Source organism: Garra rufa, chromosome 5 (assembly GCF_049309525.1).
Source record: "Garra rufa chromosome 5, GarRuf1.0, whole genome shotgun sequence".
NCBI lineage: Eukaryota > Metazoa > Chordata > Actinopteri > Cypriniformes > Cyprinidae > Garra > Garra rufa.
In genome coordinates, this window is record NC_133365.1 from 25,230,336 (window position 1) to 25,248,511 (window position 18,176).

General features: G+C 39.4%; 1 protein-coding gene across 1 annotated transcript in view; it reads right to left on the reverse strand.

The window, feature by feature from the left end:
- ntrk2b (neurotrophic tyrosine kinase, receptor, type 2b) overlaps positions 1 to 18,176 on the reverse strand; it is a 37,422-nt gene that overhangs the window by 17,377 nt on the left and 1,869 nt on the right. The window contains exons 2-12 of the mRNA XM_073840660.1: positions 16,917 to 16,991; positions 16,762 to 16,833; positions 16,569 to 16,637; positions 16,324 to 16,469; positions 16,059 to 16,210; positions 8,856 to 8,991; positions 3,900 to 4,214; positions 3,771 to 3,788; positions 2,478 to 2,495; positions 2,346 to 2,374; positions 114 to 213 (exon numbers count right to left, since the gene is read on the reverse strand). Of these exons, the coding sequence (XP_073696761.1) occupies positions 114 to 213; positions 2,346 to 2,374; positions 2,478 to 2,495; positions 3,771 to 3,788; positions 3,900 to 4,214; positions 8,856 to 8,991; positions 16,059 to 16,210; positions 16,324 to 16,469; positions 16,569 to 16,637; positions 16,762 to 16,833; positions 16,917 to 16,991 (1,130 nt within the window). The remainder of the gene's footprint in view (positions 1 to 113; positions 214 to 2,345; positions 2,375 to 2,477; positions 2,496 to 3,770; positions 3,789 to 3,899; positions 4,215 to 8,855; positions 8,992 to 16,058; positions 16,211 to 16,323; positions 16,470 to 16,568; positions 16,638 to 16,761; positions 16,834 to 16,916; positions 16,992 to 18,176) is intronic.

The window sequence follows — 18,176 nt, forward strand, 5'->3', positions numbered from 1 at the left end:
TTCTTTGGAATAACATTAGTAGTTACTCTAAGTATGTGTATTAAGAAGGTATTTTATTTTGATCTTGCAAACACATATTCAGCAGAAGTGAAAAGATCAAGTGGTGCACTTACCTTTCATACCAAACTTGGAGCTTCTGCCATACTTGAGGAAAACTAACATCAGGATACATCCAGTTAAAGCAACCCCAGCTATTCCAACCACTATGTAAACCTAGAATATAAAAAATGTACAGTAGATTTTACTCAAGCGTGCATTTCTCTAGTATGGGGTGGGTTTGAATTGATTGTATCAAAGAAAGTCATTTACAAATTGAAACTTATTGCTTTAACAATATTGTCACAAATGTAAATTCTCCAATAATAAATCAAACACTCAACAGAATTTTCCTGGTGAATATATGTTAAGCTCTGTACAGTATCTGCAGCCTTCTGTTGATTACTAGAGAAAATAATGTGTCTAGTCTCTCAGTTTGTAAAAACAAACAAAAAGAAAGTGTACAGTCGTGGCCAAAAGTTTTGAGAATTACATAAATATTGGAAATTGGAAAAGTTGCTGCTTAAGTTTTTATAATAGCAATTTGCATATACTCCAGAATGTTATGAAGAGTGATCAGATGAATTGCATAGTCCTTCTTTGCCATGAAAATTAACTTAATCCCGAAAAAAACTTTCCACTGCATTTCATTGCTGTCATTAAAGGGCCTGCTGAGATCATTTCAGTTGTCGTCTTGTTAACTCAGGTGAGAATGTTGACGAGCACAAGGCTGGAGATCATTATGTCAGGCTGATTGGGTTAGAATGGCAGACTTGACATGTTAAAAGGAGGGTGATGCTTGAAATCATTGTTCTTCCATTGTTAACCATGGTGACCTGCAAAGAAATGCGTGCAGCCATCATTGCGTTGCATAAAAATGGCTTCACAGGCAAGGATATTGTGGCTACTAAGATTGCACCTAAATCAACAATTTATAGGATCATCAAGAACTTCAAGAAAAGAGGTTAAATTCTTGTTAAGAAGGCTTCAGGGCGTCCAAGAAAGTCCAGCAAGCGCCAGGATCGTCTCCTAAAGAGGATTCAGCTGCGGGATCGGAGTGCCACCAGTGCAGAGCTTGCTCAGGAATGGCAGCAGGCAGGTGTGAGCGCATCTGCACGCACAGTGAGGCCAAGACTTTTGGAAGATGGCCTGGTGTTAAGAAGGGCAGAAAAGAAACCACTTCTCTCCAAAAAAAACAAACATCAGGGACAGATTGATCTTCTGCAAAAAGTATGGCGAATGGACTGCTGAGGACTGGGGCTAAGTCATATTCTCCGATGAAGCCTCTTTCCGATTGTTTGGGGCATCTGGAAAAAGGCTTGTCCGGAGAAGAAAAGGTGAGCGCTACCATCAGTCCTGTGTCATGCCAACAGTAAAGCATCCTGAGACCATTCATGTGTGGGGTTGCTTCTCATCCAAGGGAGTGGGCTCACTCACAATTTTGCCCCAAAACACAGCCATGAATAAAGAATGGTACCAAAACACCCTCCAACAGCAACTTCTTCCAACAATCCAACAACAGTTTGGTGAAGAACAATGCATTTTCCAGCACGATGGAGCACCGTGCCATAAGGCAAAAGTGATAACTAAGTGGCTCGGGGACCAAAACGTTGAAATTTTGGGTCCATGGCCTGGAAACTCCCCAGATCTTAATCCCATTGAGAACTTGTGGTCAATCCTCAAGAGGCGGGTGGACAAACAAAAACCCACTAATTCTGACAAACTCCAAGAAGTGATTATGAAAGAATGGGTTGCTATCAGTCAGGATTTGGCCCAGAAGTTGATTGAGAGCATGCCCAGTCGAATTGCAGAGGTCCTGAAAAAGAAGGGCCAACACTGCAAATACTGACTCTTTGCATAAATGTCATGTAATTGTCGATAAAAGCCTTTGAAACATATGAAGTGCTTGTAATTATATTTCAGTACATCACAGAAACAACTGAAACAAAGATCTAAAAGCAGTTTAGCAGCAAACTTTGTGAAAACTAATATTTGTGTCATTCTCAAAACTTTTGGCCACGACTGTACTTACAAGGAAAGTCTATGGGGAAAAAATCATCCACCTTGAAAAGTATGCCCACCTCCACAATAATGATTTGGAAATCGTTTTTAATCATTTCTAATAAACAATTTTTACTGAAGTGCTTAAACAAAAGTACCAGTTTAAGTATAACTTGATGGATGGAATTTTTTTCTATAATAATCAACAGCAGGCCACAGATTTTGTTGATAGAACTTAAGATGTATTTAACCTTTTCTATTTTCTATGTATTTAAATTTTCTATTAATCACTCTATGGAAAAACATACCGCGACTTTGTCCTCCAGTGGCGGGGTTTCTTAAAAAAAGGAAAAAAGACAGATTAAACAAATTATTACACCATTTTATGGACTGCAGTTAATAAAAAATAAATAAATGAATAAAGGAAGGAGAAGACTTACCTGGACTAAAAGTTGTGTCTGTGTTACACAATTTAAATGGAAAGAATAATGGAAATGGATTATTCAGTGATAACATTCTATAAAAATCACAGTATTCTTTAATGGGTTACAAAAAGCAACTGGGTAAATCTCATGAAAACCATTCAGAAATATGTCAACTCATTATTATAAGATATAATATTTAGCATAAAGAAAATAATATTTCTTTAGAACTATAAAGTACAATAAGTACAATTAATTCAGGTGTGTTGTTAAATACAATTAATAGTATAGTTTTTCTTGTACTTAACTTTACAGTAATAATTAAAAATAAATAATTGTGTTAGGACGTTTTTCATGAAGTGAGTACAAAATTAAAAATTTGATGTTTTCACAATACAGTCAGGAAGAATTTGCTGGAATAATGTGCTTAATTTCCATAGAAAAATACTGTCACAGTGTTAAAAATCTTTAAAGGATTACAATTTCCTGAATATATATATATATTTTTAATTAATTACTCACCCCCATGTCATCCAAGATGTTCATTTTTATTCTTCAGTCAAAAAGAAGTTAAGCTTTTTGAGGAAAACATTCCAGGATTTTTCTCCATATAGTGAACTTCAGTGGGGATCAGCAAGTTGAAGGTACATATTGCCATTTCAATGCAGCTTTAAAGGGCTCTACACAATCCCAGCCGAGGAATAAAGGTCTTATCTAGCAAAACGATCTGTCATATTCTAAAAAAAAAAAAAAGTCAAATTTTTATATTTTTTTAAACCACAAATGCTCATCTTGCACTAGCTTAACTTCACACATTACGTTGTTACATTGGAAAGGTCACATGTGACATAGGCAGAAGTGTTTACAAAGCGTTTACAAAGCAAAACCTGCAAAGAAAGTCAAATGCCCTTTACAAAAAAGGTAAAACAACAATGTTGGATAATTTTGAAGTCTAACCCTAACTTTTTGAACCGAAGTTCCTTGGCTGGGATTGTGTATAGCCCTTTGAAGCTGCATTGAAGCTGTAATTTTAACCTTCAATCCGTTGAGCACCATTGAAGTCCACTATATGGAGAAAAATCCTGGAATGTTTTCCTCCAAAAACTTAATTTCTTTTTGATTGAAGACAAAAAGAAATGAACATCTTGGATGACATAAGAGTAAATTATAGGAAAGTAATCCTTTAAGGTCCTAAAATAAATGTATTTTCTCTTTCTCTTTTAGGGTGAAATACTTGAGGGGATACTTTTTGTTGAGGCAAGTTTAATCCAGCTTTAATTCACCAAAATATTGTTTTACAAGATAACTTACCATAATAGAACACTCCCTCTGTGGAAACAAAAATATGACAGATGTTTAATTGTACATTGATAGGCCATATTATTTAAAATAATAAATACTACAAACATTTTAAAGTGATGCAAGAAAGCCCAATCCCACCTGTCCCTGAGTGGTCCACATCAGGTATGTGCATGAAGTGAGCCGACACGTTTCCCCTGTCCTCTCCAAACTCATTGCTAGCTACCAACGTGTAAATGCCGTTATGGATATGAGTGGGAATGACCAGCTGCAAACAGCCATGGTACTCTGTATCCGTGATTTCATGGATTTCGGTCCTGATGTACTGCTGCTCCTCCAGCAGCTTCCCCTCATGGTACCAGTGCAGGTCAGGCCTCGGGTTGCCCGTCACAGTGAAAGGGATGCACCAGTCCTGGTTCCTCACGGGCTGGTACAGCTGCACGATAGTAGGGGGAACTGACCCAGGAGAAAGAAGAAGGAGAAGAGGAACGAGAGAGAAGGAAAGAGGGGAGGAGGAGAGGAAGTGTAATCACAGGATGTACCACAGGAGTAAACAAGAGGAACATGGAAAATTTTGCTGTAGTTTGACGAAAGGAAAGTGGACAAGTGCACATGGAACGGAGGGGCAGTATAGAGGGATTCTAGGGTGAGAAATACAAGAGAATGATAAGAAATGAAGAGGCTTACTGTAACATTACAAAACACCATGAAGAAACATGCAATGCAGAACCAAAAGCAAAACAGATAAAGGATTTCTACAAAGGCTGTTAACCTTGAAATGTTAGAATAACATATAGAAGTATTATGTACATATAAAAAGTAATATTTGTTAAATATGATTTCCCAGCAGAATTTCCAAGCTGCTCCTTGTGATACATTGAGCCGTATTTAATGTCAACGAAGTCAAAAGTCATTGTTTCTTGCATTAATTCTCATTTTAATTTGTGCAAGTGTGAGTTGTATGGCTTCAGGACATTTGAGATTTTTTAAAGCTTGGCAGTCCATTTACCATTCGAAAGTCTGGGATTGGTAAGATTTCTTAACTTATTCCTGTGATTGCAAAGCCGAATTTTCAGCAACCATTTCTTCAGTTTGTCACATGATCCTTCAGAAATCAATGTATTATTTAAAAACAATTTTGCAGTTAAATATTTTTGCAGAAATCATGATAATTTTTTTTTTTTTAAGATTCTTGGATTCGTTGAGGAAAGTAACAAAGTACTATTTATTTAAAAAAAAAAAAAAAAAAAACGTCAATGCAGAAGCGTTTAATTTATCAATTTTTAATGAACACAATCTAAAGTATTCTTGTTGAATGAAAGTAATGGATATTTTAAATAAATAAATAAATAAATAAATAAATAAACCTTACTGCTTCTCCCATGTTTTTAATGTTATTGTATATTAGTGTTTGAAAATGAGCAGGTTGGACCTTGTGCTAAATGTTTGCTTTTAGCAGGGAGGACAAAAAATATGGGTTTGAAATGACATGAGGGTGAGTAAATGATCTACGTTCATCAAACTTTCACTTAATTATTGACTGAAATCTGTATTTTTTTCACTATTCCTTTAACTACACAAACCACACAAAATAACACGGGTAAATTCTACAAGGCTCAAAGCTTACTGTTAAGTGGGAAAAGTTTTTCAAGCAGTGTTATGCAACAATGTGAGTTTTGTCGGGCCCAGTAGACTAATGTGATAGCTTGAGGGGGAACTTCCTGAATCTTAAGCATTTGGCACATTTTCAAATGTATCTTGAACTCTTAAAAAAAATCCAACAGTTCAACCTACCATTCTCTTAAAGGAAGCCATCTAATCTCTACGCATTCATGTCAAATGACCCACAGCCTCCCATTCAGTTTGAAATCCTATTATTTTGTCAAAATGTCAAAATATACTTGGAAGGCATCAAACTTACAAATCAGAGAAAAAGAATGGTAATATTAATGACTTACAATGTTTGTGAGTGTGACTGCTCAATGACATGAATCGTTATTTCAAATTCTAAGAAGGCAATTGCACCTCTGATGAACTGAAACACTCCTCCACTGAAATAATACATCATGGGAGGTTCAGTGAGTTTAACGTACAGTGCCAGACAAAGTTCAACTTGTGATCTTAAAGATGAGAGTTTTGTATACAAAAATAATCCATGCCGACATATCAATTACTCTTAAAAACTATAGTTAAATTTTTTAAAATAGATGTTTCGGTGCAGATTGTGATGGAAAGACAGGCAACAAGTGTCCAGCATACATGTGAATGCTTTCAATACAGTTTAGAATTAGGATGCGCCTCATGATTTTGGTTAAGGGAAGCCCAGAGCGTACCCCTGTAAAGGGCAAAGGGTGGCGACTTTTAAGCTCAAATACAAATGCAAGTTTTGACTTAATAGTTGTCACTACATTATTCCAATGCCATTATCTGCATTATTTCTTAGTTTTATCCTAAAATGTGTAACAAAACATAATTAAGTCTGATGAAAACCTACTCTTAACAATAATATTGTTTATTGCAGTATTGTGAATTTTCGATTTATCTGTAAATGTTCGTGCATGAGAGCAGAGTTCTATACACTCTTAAAGGAATAGTTCACCTAAAATTGAAAATTTGATGTTTATCTGCTTACCCTCAGGGCATCCAAGATGTAGGTGACTTTGTTTCCTTAGTAGAACACAAATTAATTTTTTTTTAACTCAAACCAGTCTGTCAGTCATATAATGGCAGTCAATGGGCACCAAATCTTCTTTGACAGTAAAAAAAAACATACACAAACAAAACCAAATTAAACCCTGCGGCCTTTTACGATACATTGAGGTGATAAGACACAAAACAATAGGTCTGCGCAAGAAACTGAACAATATTTATATCATTATTTACCTTTGATCCACAACTGTCATTCAACGTGATCTGTTGTGCGTATACGTCACTCATTGTTTACACAGTGTATAGCAGCTACTCAAAATGATAATTACTTGTGCTTATCCTGATTTTGGCAATTGATTAAAAACGAAGAGATTATGTGTTGACTTTTCACCGGCTACATTGCCAGATCACGTTGATGCATCACACGCCGGCTATTGTGAACGCGCTCAATACAGTTGAATGTTGCGGTGGATTAGAGGTAAATAATGATATAAATACCGTTCAGTTTCTTGCACACACCGATCATTTTGTGTCTTAACACCTCAATGTATCATCACGAGCCGCAGGGTTTAATTTGATTCCGTCTGTGTATGGTTTTTTTAATGTCAAAGATTTGGTGCCTATTGACTGGCAGACTGCAACGGTTTGAGTTAAAAATCTTTGTTTGTGTTCTACTGAAGAAACAAAGTCACCTACATCTTGGATGCCCTGGGGGTAAGCAGATAAACATCCAATTTTCATTTTTGGGTGAACAATCGCTTTAAAAATAAAGGTTCCAGAAGGGCATTTTTGCAGTGATTCTATGGAAGAATCATTTTTGGTTCCCCAAAGAACCTTTCAGTGTACAGTTCTTAAAAGAACCATTTTGAATAACATTTTAAAAATCTAAATAACCTTTTTCGACTCTGAAGAACCTTTTCTTTATTTGAAAGGTTCCATGGATGTTCAAGGTTCTTTATGGAATCAATGCCAATAAAGAACCTTTGTATTTTTGTGATAATGCTGGCAAATTTGTTTTAGCTGGTAGATTTGTTAAATTCAGTAACTTAACAATAGCATTAACATAACATTATGAGAAGATAATGACATGTTCTAGACTTCTAGTACATGGTCATCAGCTGTGTTGTTACACTATTGCATAACTCCTAAAAAAGCATATAATTATTTTACATTATTATATTTTTATGAATATATGGAAGAAACTGGCTGACTTTTAAGTGTTTATATGAACATGCATTATGGTCCTAAGGGATTACACACTTTGGGAACCTCTCTCTTTTGTTACAGAGGAAATATTTAGTTTTTTTTTTTTACTTGATATACTGTGAAACCTGAAATATATCAGTGTTTGTAGCTGTTTCACCTTGAATAGTCTTCATTCATTGTATTCAAAGATGAGGATTTCACACAACCTGTCCATGTTGGAATCTGGCAAACTGGGATTGCCTCTATTAAGTGACAGATGGATTTACACTAAAATTCAATAAGCTTGACTGGACACACAGCCTTTGATGTCCTACTGATTCACGACTATATGGATTATACATTTTGGGTGGGTTGTGCAATCAGTGGCGGATAGTGACAAAGAATTTTACTCTTATTACTTTAGTATATTTTTGTAGCATCTATTTTTATCAGAGTTTTACCATGCTGTATTCTATAGCATACTGTATTTTACTACATTTCAGAAAAAACTTGCCATTCCTAGTTATTTTTAGGTGAAGAAATTAAGACCCGCTGAGAGACTTAACAGTAACAGTGTTAGCGTCCAATTCGTAAATTAATCAATTATCTAATTTGTTTTTAATCAATCAGTTGAACTGATTCACAATTCACAATGAATGATTGATTTTTTTGTATTTGATTGACCTAATGGCAAAGATTAATAACCCTAATTTAATGATCTGGTCTGAGCAAGTCTAAAAAGTTAACAAATCACTGTACTGGTCTTATGTGACTCAAAATAAGCCAAGAACCAAGAGTATTATGATCCTCCAGTGTGCTGACTACTAATAATTCATAATAATGTCAGACTGAGCTCTAACCTATTTTAGGTCTATTATGTCTGAGTGACTGGGACATTAGACCCCTCTCTCTTAAAATAGTTTTTATGAGCATGAGGATTAAGCACATTAAATTGCAAAAAAAAGAGATAAATAAATATTAAAAACTATAACAATATTTATAGCTAGTTCTTATACAGTACTGTTAATCAAGTAAAAATTCAAAAGGAGTGTGTATACATTTATAAGTTAGTAGGTATGGAGTAATATTTCATTAGGGTATTTTTAAATCAAGTACAGGACTTGTGCACTTTGTCCACCACTGATCACCACTGATTTAGCCTCTAGGCCTTCTGCCACAGGGGATTGGAACGAACCTTAACTTGGGGTTCATTTTGTCAAAGCAACAAAAAGTAAATCCACACAACATAATGTGAGTTCTTACAAAGAATATTGAGAAGGACTGAAGCCTCAGTCTGGCCCACAATGTTCTCAGCACTACAGGTGAGCTCTCTGCCGTTGTCATCAGGTGAAAGTCCACTTAGAGTCAGAATAGACTGCTGCTCCATTTTGTGAGAAATCTGTGAGAAAGAAACCACAACTCTGATCTGATTATGTTTAAACATATTTTAAACATATTTGGCATGCAAAACCCGGTGGTTGCTAGGGTATTCCAGGTCATTTTTAAGTGGTTACCAACTGAAGTCAAAAGATCCCATACACAAGTCTTTCTAATATTCTGGTACACTGAAAAATTTCTAACTTAAATTTCGATTTAATATTAATCTAAAAAATTGACATTGACAATATTGACAAGTCAGTGTTAGGTCAATATATATACACAGTCAAGCCCGAAATTATTCATACCCCTGGCAAATTCTGACTTTTAATTTTGATAAAAAGATGTCATGATCGGGGCTGTGGGTCTTCCCTCAGCCTCTCGAGGTCGCTGTTCCCCTTGCACTGCACTCCCCTGATTGTTCACGTCTGTCTTGTCATTAGCACTGATTTCACTCACATCTGTTCACTATCATCTGGTCTTTAAAAACTCTCACCTTTCACTCCTGCTATAGGTCTGCATTCAGTCACGTAATAGTAATGAAAGGGTCTGGGTCCAGGTGCAGGGAAGAGATAGTTTAATAAAATAATAACAAACTAAACAAACAAAACAAAAAGCCAACACGGCAGAACACAACATAAACTCAAATGAACCAAACAGAGAACAAGGTCTAAGGCCAGGATAAACAGGAACACAGAGCAAACAGACAGTAGACATAAGACAATGCAGACCTGAAGCAGGAGTGAGAAGTGAGAGTTCTTATGCCTCGTTTCCACTGAGCGGTACGGTACGGTACGGAACGGAACGGTACGCATTTATTTGCGTTTCCACTATCAAAAGTTGTGAATGGTACCAAAATGCCGAACTGTACCGTACCACTTTTTGGGTACCCTTCCGTTGTGGTACCTAGCACAGTGGAACGGTACTAAAGGGTGGAGCTAGACTCACTGCAGAGCGTTGATTGGTTGACAGAGAATCGTCACTTGCGCGTGCTACAGAACGACAACGCAACACAAGAGGCGCCATTTTTAAAACACACACAACACCTTGCAAAACAATGCCACCGCGAAACATAACTCGCGAATGTCCTCCATTGATGTTTGCGGTCTTAGCTTTCTTCTTTGCGCGAGAATGACGTCAAGCTACTTTCCGTCATACACCACGTCTATCAAGTGACGTTATCACTACTTTCCGGCATACACCACGCCTATCAAGTAAGGGTACTGTCGGCAGTGGAAACGCTAGCCAATTCATGGTTTTCCGACCCGACCCGTACCGTACTGTACCGTACTGTACCGTACCACTCAGTGGAAACGAGGCATTATAGACCAGATAGTGAACAGCTGTGAGTGAAATCAGTGCTAATGACAAGACAGACGTGAACAATCAGGGGAGTGCAGTGCAAGGGGAACAGCGACCTCGAGAGGCTGAGGGAAGACCCACAGCCCCGATCATGACAGTACCCCTCCCTACGGAACGGCTTCCAGACGTTCCCAAAGTCTGGAGGGAGGAGGAACGGAGGAAGGCAACTCAGGGGGAGGGATGGCGGGCCAGGCCCGTGCAGCGGAGTCCCATGGACCCGCCTCGCCACCCGAGGAACGCGAGCCGGCCCTGCCGCCAGAGGAGCGTCAGCGGACGCCGCCGCCATAGGAACGCGAGCTGGCCTCGCCGCCAGTGGAACGTGCGCGGTCACCGCCGCGTCAGAAACAGAGAGCGCAGTCGCCTCCGCGTCAGGAACAGAGAGCGCGGTCGTCTCCGCGTCAGGAACAGAGAGCGCGGTCGTCTCCGCGTCAGGAACAGAGAGTGCGGTCGTCTCCGCGTCAGGAACAGAGAGCGCGGTCGCTTCCGCGTCAGGAACAGAGACGGCGGTTGCTTCCGCGTCAGGAACAGAAGGCGCAGTCGTCTCCGCGTCCGGAACAGAGAGCGCAGCCGCCTCCGCGTCAGGAACAGCGAGCACAGCCGCCTCCGCGTCAGGAATAGAGAGCGCAGCCGCCTCTGCGTCAGGAACAGAGATCGCGGTCGTCTCCACGTCAGGAACAGCGAGCACAGCCGCCTCCGCGTCAGGAATAGAGAGCGCAGCCGCCTCCGCGTCAGGAACAGAGATCGCGGTCGTCTCCGCGTCAGGCACAGAAGGCGTAGTCGCCTCCGCGTCCGGAACAGAGAGCGCAGCCGCCTCCGAGTCAGGAACAGAGCTCGCGGCCGCCTCCGCGTCAGGAACAGAGAGCGCAGCCGCCTCCGCGTCAGGAACAGAGAGCGCAGCCGCCTCCGCGTCAGGAACAGAGCGCGCAGCCGCCTCCGCGTCAGGAACAGAAGGCGCGGTGAGGGCCGCGTCAGGAATAACAACAGCGGTCGCCTCTGCGTCAGGAACAGCGAGCGCAGCCGCCTCCGCGTCAGGAACAGAGATAGCGACCGCCTCCGCGTCAGGAACAGAGAGCGCAGCCGCCTCCACGTCAGGAACAGCGAACACAGCCGCCTCCGCGTCAGGAATAGAGAGCGCAGCCGCCTCCGCGTCAGGAATATAGATCGCGGTCGTCTCCGCGTCAGGCACAGAAGGCGTAGTCGCCTCCGCGTCCGGAACAGAGAGCGCAGCCGCCTCCGCGTCAGGAACAGAGCTCGCGGCCGCCTCCGCGTCAGGAACAGAGAGCGCAGTCGTCTCCGCGTCAGGAACAGAGAGCGCGGTCGCCGCCGCATCAGGAACAGATTGAGCGGACGCCCTCTGTCGAAAAAACGCCTCCGCCCTCGCCCTATAGTAGGGGCGCTTCCGCGCCACCTCAGCATTAAGGGCATCCATCGCCGCCAAACAGGCGTAGATGGTCTCAAAGCGAGCGGCCGACGCCGCCTCCATCTCCTCAGAAAAAAAATTACTCCCCGCTGGACCCATCTGAGAGGTCTGCATTCAGTCACGGTAAACACGAAGTCTGGGTCCAAAATGCAGGGGAAGATATATTTAATTAAATAAACACAAATAAACAGAACAAAACAAAACCAAAAGGCCAACACGGCACAACACGACATAAACTGAATACTAAAAGAACAAAACAAGAACAAGGTCAAGAGCCGGAATACAAAATACACAGAGGACAAAAGACAATGCAGCCATCAAGCAGGAGTGAAAGGTGAGAGTTTTTAAAGACCAGATGATAGTGAACAGATGTGAGTGAATCAGTGCTAATGACAAAGACAGGTGAATGCAATCAGGAAGTGCAGTGTAGGAACAGCGACCACAGGTGGCTGAGGGAAACCCCACAGCCCAGATCGTGACACTACCCCTCCCCTACGGAACGGCTTCCAGACGTTTCTAACGAAAAAAAAACAAAACAAACCATCTGGAGGGAGGAGGAACGGTGGAAGGTGAATCAGGGGGAGGGATGGCGGGCCAGGCCCGTGCAGTGGAGGAACGTGAGTTGGCTTCGCCGCCAGAGGAACGCGAGCTGGCCTTGCCGCCAGAGGAACGTCAGTCGCCAGAGGAACGTGAGCTGGCATAGCCGCCAGAGGAACGTCAGCGGGCACCGCTGCCAGAGGAACGCGAGCCGGCCTAGCCGCCAGAGGAACGTGAGCTGGCATAGCCGCCAGAGGAACGCCAGCAGTCACCGCCGCGTCCGGCACAGAGAAAGCGGTCACCGCCGCGTCAGGAACAGAGAGAACGGTCACCGCCGCGCCAGGAGCAGAGAGAGCGGTCACCGCCGCGTCAGGAACAGAGAGAGCGGTCACCGCCGCGTCAGGGAGAGCGGTCACCGCCGCGTCAGGAACAGAGAGAGCGGTCACCGCCGCGTCAGGGAGAGCGGTCACCGCCGCGTCAGGAACAGAGAGCGCGGTCACCGCCGCGTCAGGAACAGATTGAGCGGACGCCCTCTGTCGAAAAAATGCCTCCGCCCTCGCCCTATAGTAGGGGCGCTTCCGCGCCGCCTCAGCATTAAGGGCATCCATCGCCGCCAAACAGGCGTAGATGGTCTCAAAGCGAGCGGCCAACGCCGCCTCCATCTCCTCAGAAAAAAAATTACTCCCCGCTGGACCCATCTGAGAGGTCTGCATTCAGTCACGGTAAACACGAAGTCTGGGTCCAAAATGCAGGGGAAGATATATTTAATTAAATAAACACAAATAAACAGAACAAAACAAAACCAAAAGGCCAACACGGCACAACACGACATAAACTGAATACTAAAAGAACAAAACAAGAACAAGGTCAAGAGCCGGAATCTGGAATACAAAATACACAGAGGACAAAAGACAATGCAGCCATCAAGCAGGAGTGAAAGGTGAGAGTTTTTAAAGACCAGATGATAGTGAACAGATGTGAGTGAATCAGTGCTAATGACAAAGACAGGTAAATGCAATCAGGAAGTGCAGTGTAGGAACAGCGACCACAGGTGGCTGAGGGAAAACCCCACAGCCCAGATCCTGACAAAAGATAAAGACAAAGCTTCTGTTTTTCACCCGTTGAGTTGATTAAAACATCTGTTCCCAATGAATCAAGGTAATTAGAAGAGCTTGGACGATTTGGAATGGTATAGAGCTTTGGATTTTCCCATAGACTGTGACAGTTTGCAAAGGGTATGAATAATTTTGGACATGCCACTTTTTGTTCAAATGTAAATAAAAGATTAGTAATAATAAAAAAAATTATCTTCTGGGAGAATCCTGTGTAATTTCTAATAAAAAAAAAACTTGCTGGTTGAATAAAAGTAACTTTAAGTCAGAATTCAGAATTTGCCTGGGGTATGAATAATTTTGGGCTTGACTTATTTATATAAAAGTTTAAATAAATAACATTCTTTCACTTTTTCTAGACATGATTTGGGTCCATTCTTTAAAGTAAATCTATGGGATTTTTTTCCCCACTAATTTCACTGCCTGCCAGGAAAAGCCTAAAATATATTGATTGCAAAAATCTGTAGCACAAACTGCAAATTGAGTTACTTGCCATACTTAAGTTAAGTTTAATGGAGTTAGTGATGCTCGCCTTAGTCTTCTATTACTATGCAGTACCACCAAACATCCTAGGTGAACAAAGCACCATTTACTGAAGCTAAATAATCCTTATTCTTATTCTACACCTCAGTGTGTTTAATCTGTCATACAAGCTGTTGTTTTCCCTGTCAGTGAAGGCTCCTTTAATGTAAGTAGTATAGTGAGCATTTTAAATATTAATGGAAACGCAATGCTTTCACGGGCAAAAGTCAAGCATCTGTGGTTTCAGCGCTGTGATCAATCATATTTGAAAGCCCATTATAGGATGCTACAGAGATTAAGTGTTTAAGTGTCCTTAATGTGTAAAACTGGCATAAGAAGTAGAGAGGTTAAAACTGATGTGAGGTTGGCAGATATGTATAGGCCTACTAGTGTAAATAGGACTATCATAATCTGTTAAACACTGTGTTCATCCAAGATATTCATGTCTTTCTTTAGTCACAAAAATTTTTCGTTTTTTAAGGAAAACATTCCAGGGTTTTTCTCCATATAAAAGGCTTCAATGGTGCTCAACAGATTGAAGGTTAACAATGCAGTTTTACTGCATCTTCAAAAGGCTCTAAATGATCCCAGCTGAGGAACAAGGGTCTTAGCTAACGAAATGATTGGTCATTTTCTTTGAAAAAAAATATTTATACACTTTTAACCACAAATGTTCATCTCGTCTAGCTCTGCGATGCGCATGCGCATGCGTACTCTGTGCACTCCAGTTCAAGACAGTTAGGGTATGTCGAAAAACTCCAATCTCATTTTCTCCTCCAACTTCAAAATCACTTTATAAACACTGGGTCCGTACTTCTGTAGCGATGTCTGACGATTTTGAAGTTTTGGGCAGAAAATAAGGAGTTTTTTACCTACCCTAACTGTGTTGAGTTCACATGCTCAAACTGCACAGAGTACACATGCGCATTGCAGAGCTTGACAAGACAAGCATTTGAGGTTAAAAAGTATGTAAATTGTATTTTTTTTTTAAATAAGCTGCGCTGAAACTGCATTTTTAACCTTCAATCTGTTGAGCACTGTTACGTCCCAGGTCTAGGGTCTAGGAGTAACAGCACCATTGAAGTCCACTATATAGAGAAAAATACTGTTATGTATTCCTCAAAAATCTTAATTTCTTTGCAACTGAACAAAGAAAGACATGAACATCATGGATGACATGGGGTTGAGTAAATTATTAGGACATTTTTATTTTAGAAGTGACGCTAAAGCTCAAGAGACTTGGAATACTAGCGTTATCTCATTACATTTTCTTTTTTCTTTTTTTTACAGGTTTTATATTTTTAAAAATAAACAGTATTTTTCAAATGAATCAAAATAGTTCAAATAGAAAAATTAAAGGGTTAGTTTGGACAAAAATAAAAATTGTCATAAATCCCTCACTGTCATGTCCATCTAAACACTTTCTTTCTTTGAAACACAAATACATTTTTAATGAATCCTGAGAGATTTCTGTTCCTCATATGAAAGTGCATTTAACCAAAACTTTCATGTTTCAAAAAGTTTATAAAAACATCATAAATTGAACAGTTTAATCCAATTTTATTATTCTGAGCTGTTAATAATCTTCTAAAGAGACACGATTGCTTTATATGACAAACTTTTAAATTTAGGTATTTATACCAGACATACATAGAGAACAACAAACATGAAATGCGGGAACAGGTCTCATGTGGTCTCATGAGAACGCAACATAGGTGTGTTGTTCAATGCTTATGAATGAATAAATGTCTAAATTAGATCTGTTCATTTTATAAAGTGATTGTGTCTCTTCAGAAAATTAAGCCACTTGAATCATATGGATTACTTTTAGTCCTTATCACTTTATGAACTTTTTGAAGTTTGAAGTGTCATAGTTTTGCTTCATTTGTGCTTTTTGAAAATGAATATTGCATGGAATGCTACGTAAATTTCATTGTGTTGATGTGGGATACAATATTCAGCATATTTTTTTTAATACAGTGCATTTCAGCAAATGTAGCAGATCAACCACATATTCTAAACCTATTGACAACTTGCATACTGAATACAATATGCATAGTGCATAAAGAGTAGGAGCACTTTATTAGTATGCTATTCTGAACAAGCTTTATACTTATAAGGCAAATAGGGTGTTACCTCATGGCTGGTTGAGAGAGGAGGGTGCTCACTGGAGTTTAAACTCCAGGAGAGCTCAGGGGTCGGGGCTCCTGCCACACTACACATCACTGTAGCATCACTTCCTGCCATTTGACTGACAACAGCAGGGATGACCTCAACTCGTGGATACTCTGAAATAATGACGGAATTTTAACGTTTGTGAGAACAATACTTTTAATACTTCTTACTGCAAACTGTGTGACTTGATCTGTCTTAAATATCATATAAGTTTGGGTTCCATTACCACATGAAGGAAGAGTGAGTCTAGAGAGGGTTTTTGCTTTTCTTCCGTCCTGTAGACACTGCAGCCCCTCTCTCTCACTGTCATCCAACCAGAGTTTGATCCAGATGTTCTTACATTCGCATTGCAAAGGGTTCCCAGAGAGCAACCTAAAGCAAACCCAAACAGACTTTAGGAACAGAAAACTGCTGCATAATAAGAGCTTGTAAATACAGTTTTGTATATTTATATTGAAAAAAAGATCTTACAAAGTCGACAAGTTTGAATTACGAAGTGCCCTCCAAGAGAGTGTTGATAAGTTATTGTCTCTGAAATTCCTTTTGAGAACAGAACAAGACTTAGTCAAATTAAAATAAAGAATAACAGTACAACAGTACAGAACATTTGTTTGAAAACATCACACATTTGCCTAAAATTTATCAAAAAACAAAAATGACTTACAGATATTGAAGTTTGGAATTGTTGAAGAAGGCCATCGTAGATACATATGTCAGGTGAGTATTGGTCACTGTTCTGTGTGAGACAGTGTATGCTCAAATCAGGTTCTGCTGTTCTATAGTAACATTTGGCATGACCTTAAAATATCAGATACTTACAAATTCCTGAGATTTGAGTAGAACTTCATATGGTCCTCATTGATTGTAAATAGCCTTTTTTGATTTGAGATATATCTGTGGAATTGAAAGGAATGGATTAGGCACATTAACTTGGCAACACTATAATACTGTGATACACTACCATCCAAAGTTTGGAATCAGTTTTGCAAGAAGTCTCATGCTCATCACTGCTGCATTTATTTGATCAAATGTGACCCTGGACCACATTACCAGTCTTAAGTAGCAAGGGTATATTTAGCCAAAATATATTGTTTGGGTCAAAATTATTGATTTTTCTTTTATGCAAAAAATCATTATGATATTATATAAAGACCATGTTCCATGAAGATATTTTGTAAATGTCCAACTGAAAATATATCAAAACTTAATTTTTGATTAGTAATATGCATTGCTAAGAGCTTCATACGGACAACTTTAAAGACAATAATTTTTTCAATATTTTGATTTTGTGCACCCTCAGATTCCAAATTTTCAAATATTGTCCTACCCTACATCAATGGAAAGCTTATTTATTCAGCTTTCAGATTATATTTAAATCTCAATTTATTGACACTTATGACTGGTTTTGAGGTCCAGGGTCACAAATCTACTATATACTATATATTAAAACATTAATGTTGTAAAACATTATTACAATTTAAAATAACATAATTTACCATTAGGGCATGTTAGGGAAAAGCTAACTTTTCAGTCACACAATCAATCCAATAGGCTAAATTGGTGCTCAAAAATATTTCTTATAGCAGTGTTGAAAACAGTTCTGCTGCATAATATTGTTGTGGTAATAAAGATACGTATTTTTTAGAATTTTTAATAGAAGGTTCAATGAATAGAAAGTCACAATGTTAAACTTTTATTGCCATTTTCATCAATTCCATGCATTCTTCTAAATAAAAGGAACTAATTAAATTGATTGAACAATATTGTACCTACTTGAGATATTGGTAACCCTTTACAATAAGGTGTCATTTGTTAACACTGGTTAATGTATTAACTAATATGAACAAACAATGAACAATGCATTTATTACACCGTCTTAACCTTTGTTAATGTTAGTTAAAAATTAATAAAAAATACAGTCGTTTATTGTTCATGTTAGTTTACAGTGCATTAACTTAAGCTAAAACAAAGACAGCTAGTTTTAATAATGCATCGGTAAATGCTGAAATTAACATTAACTATAAGATTAATGAATGCCATAGAAGTATTGTTTATTCTTTGTTCATGTTAACTAATGTA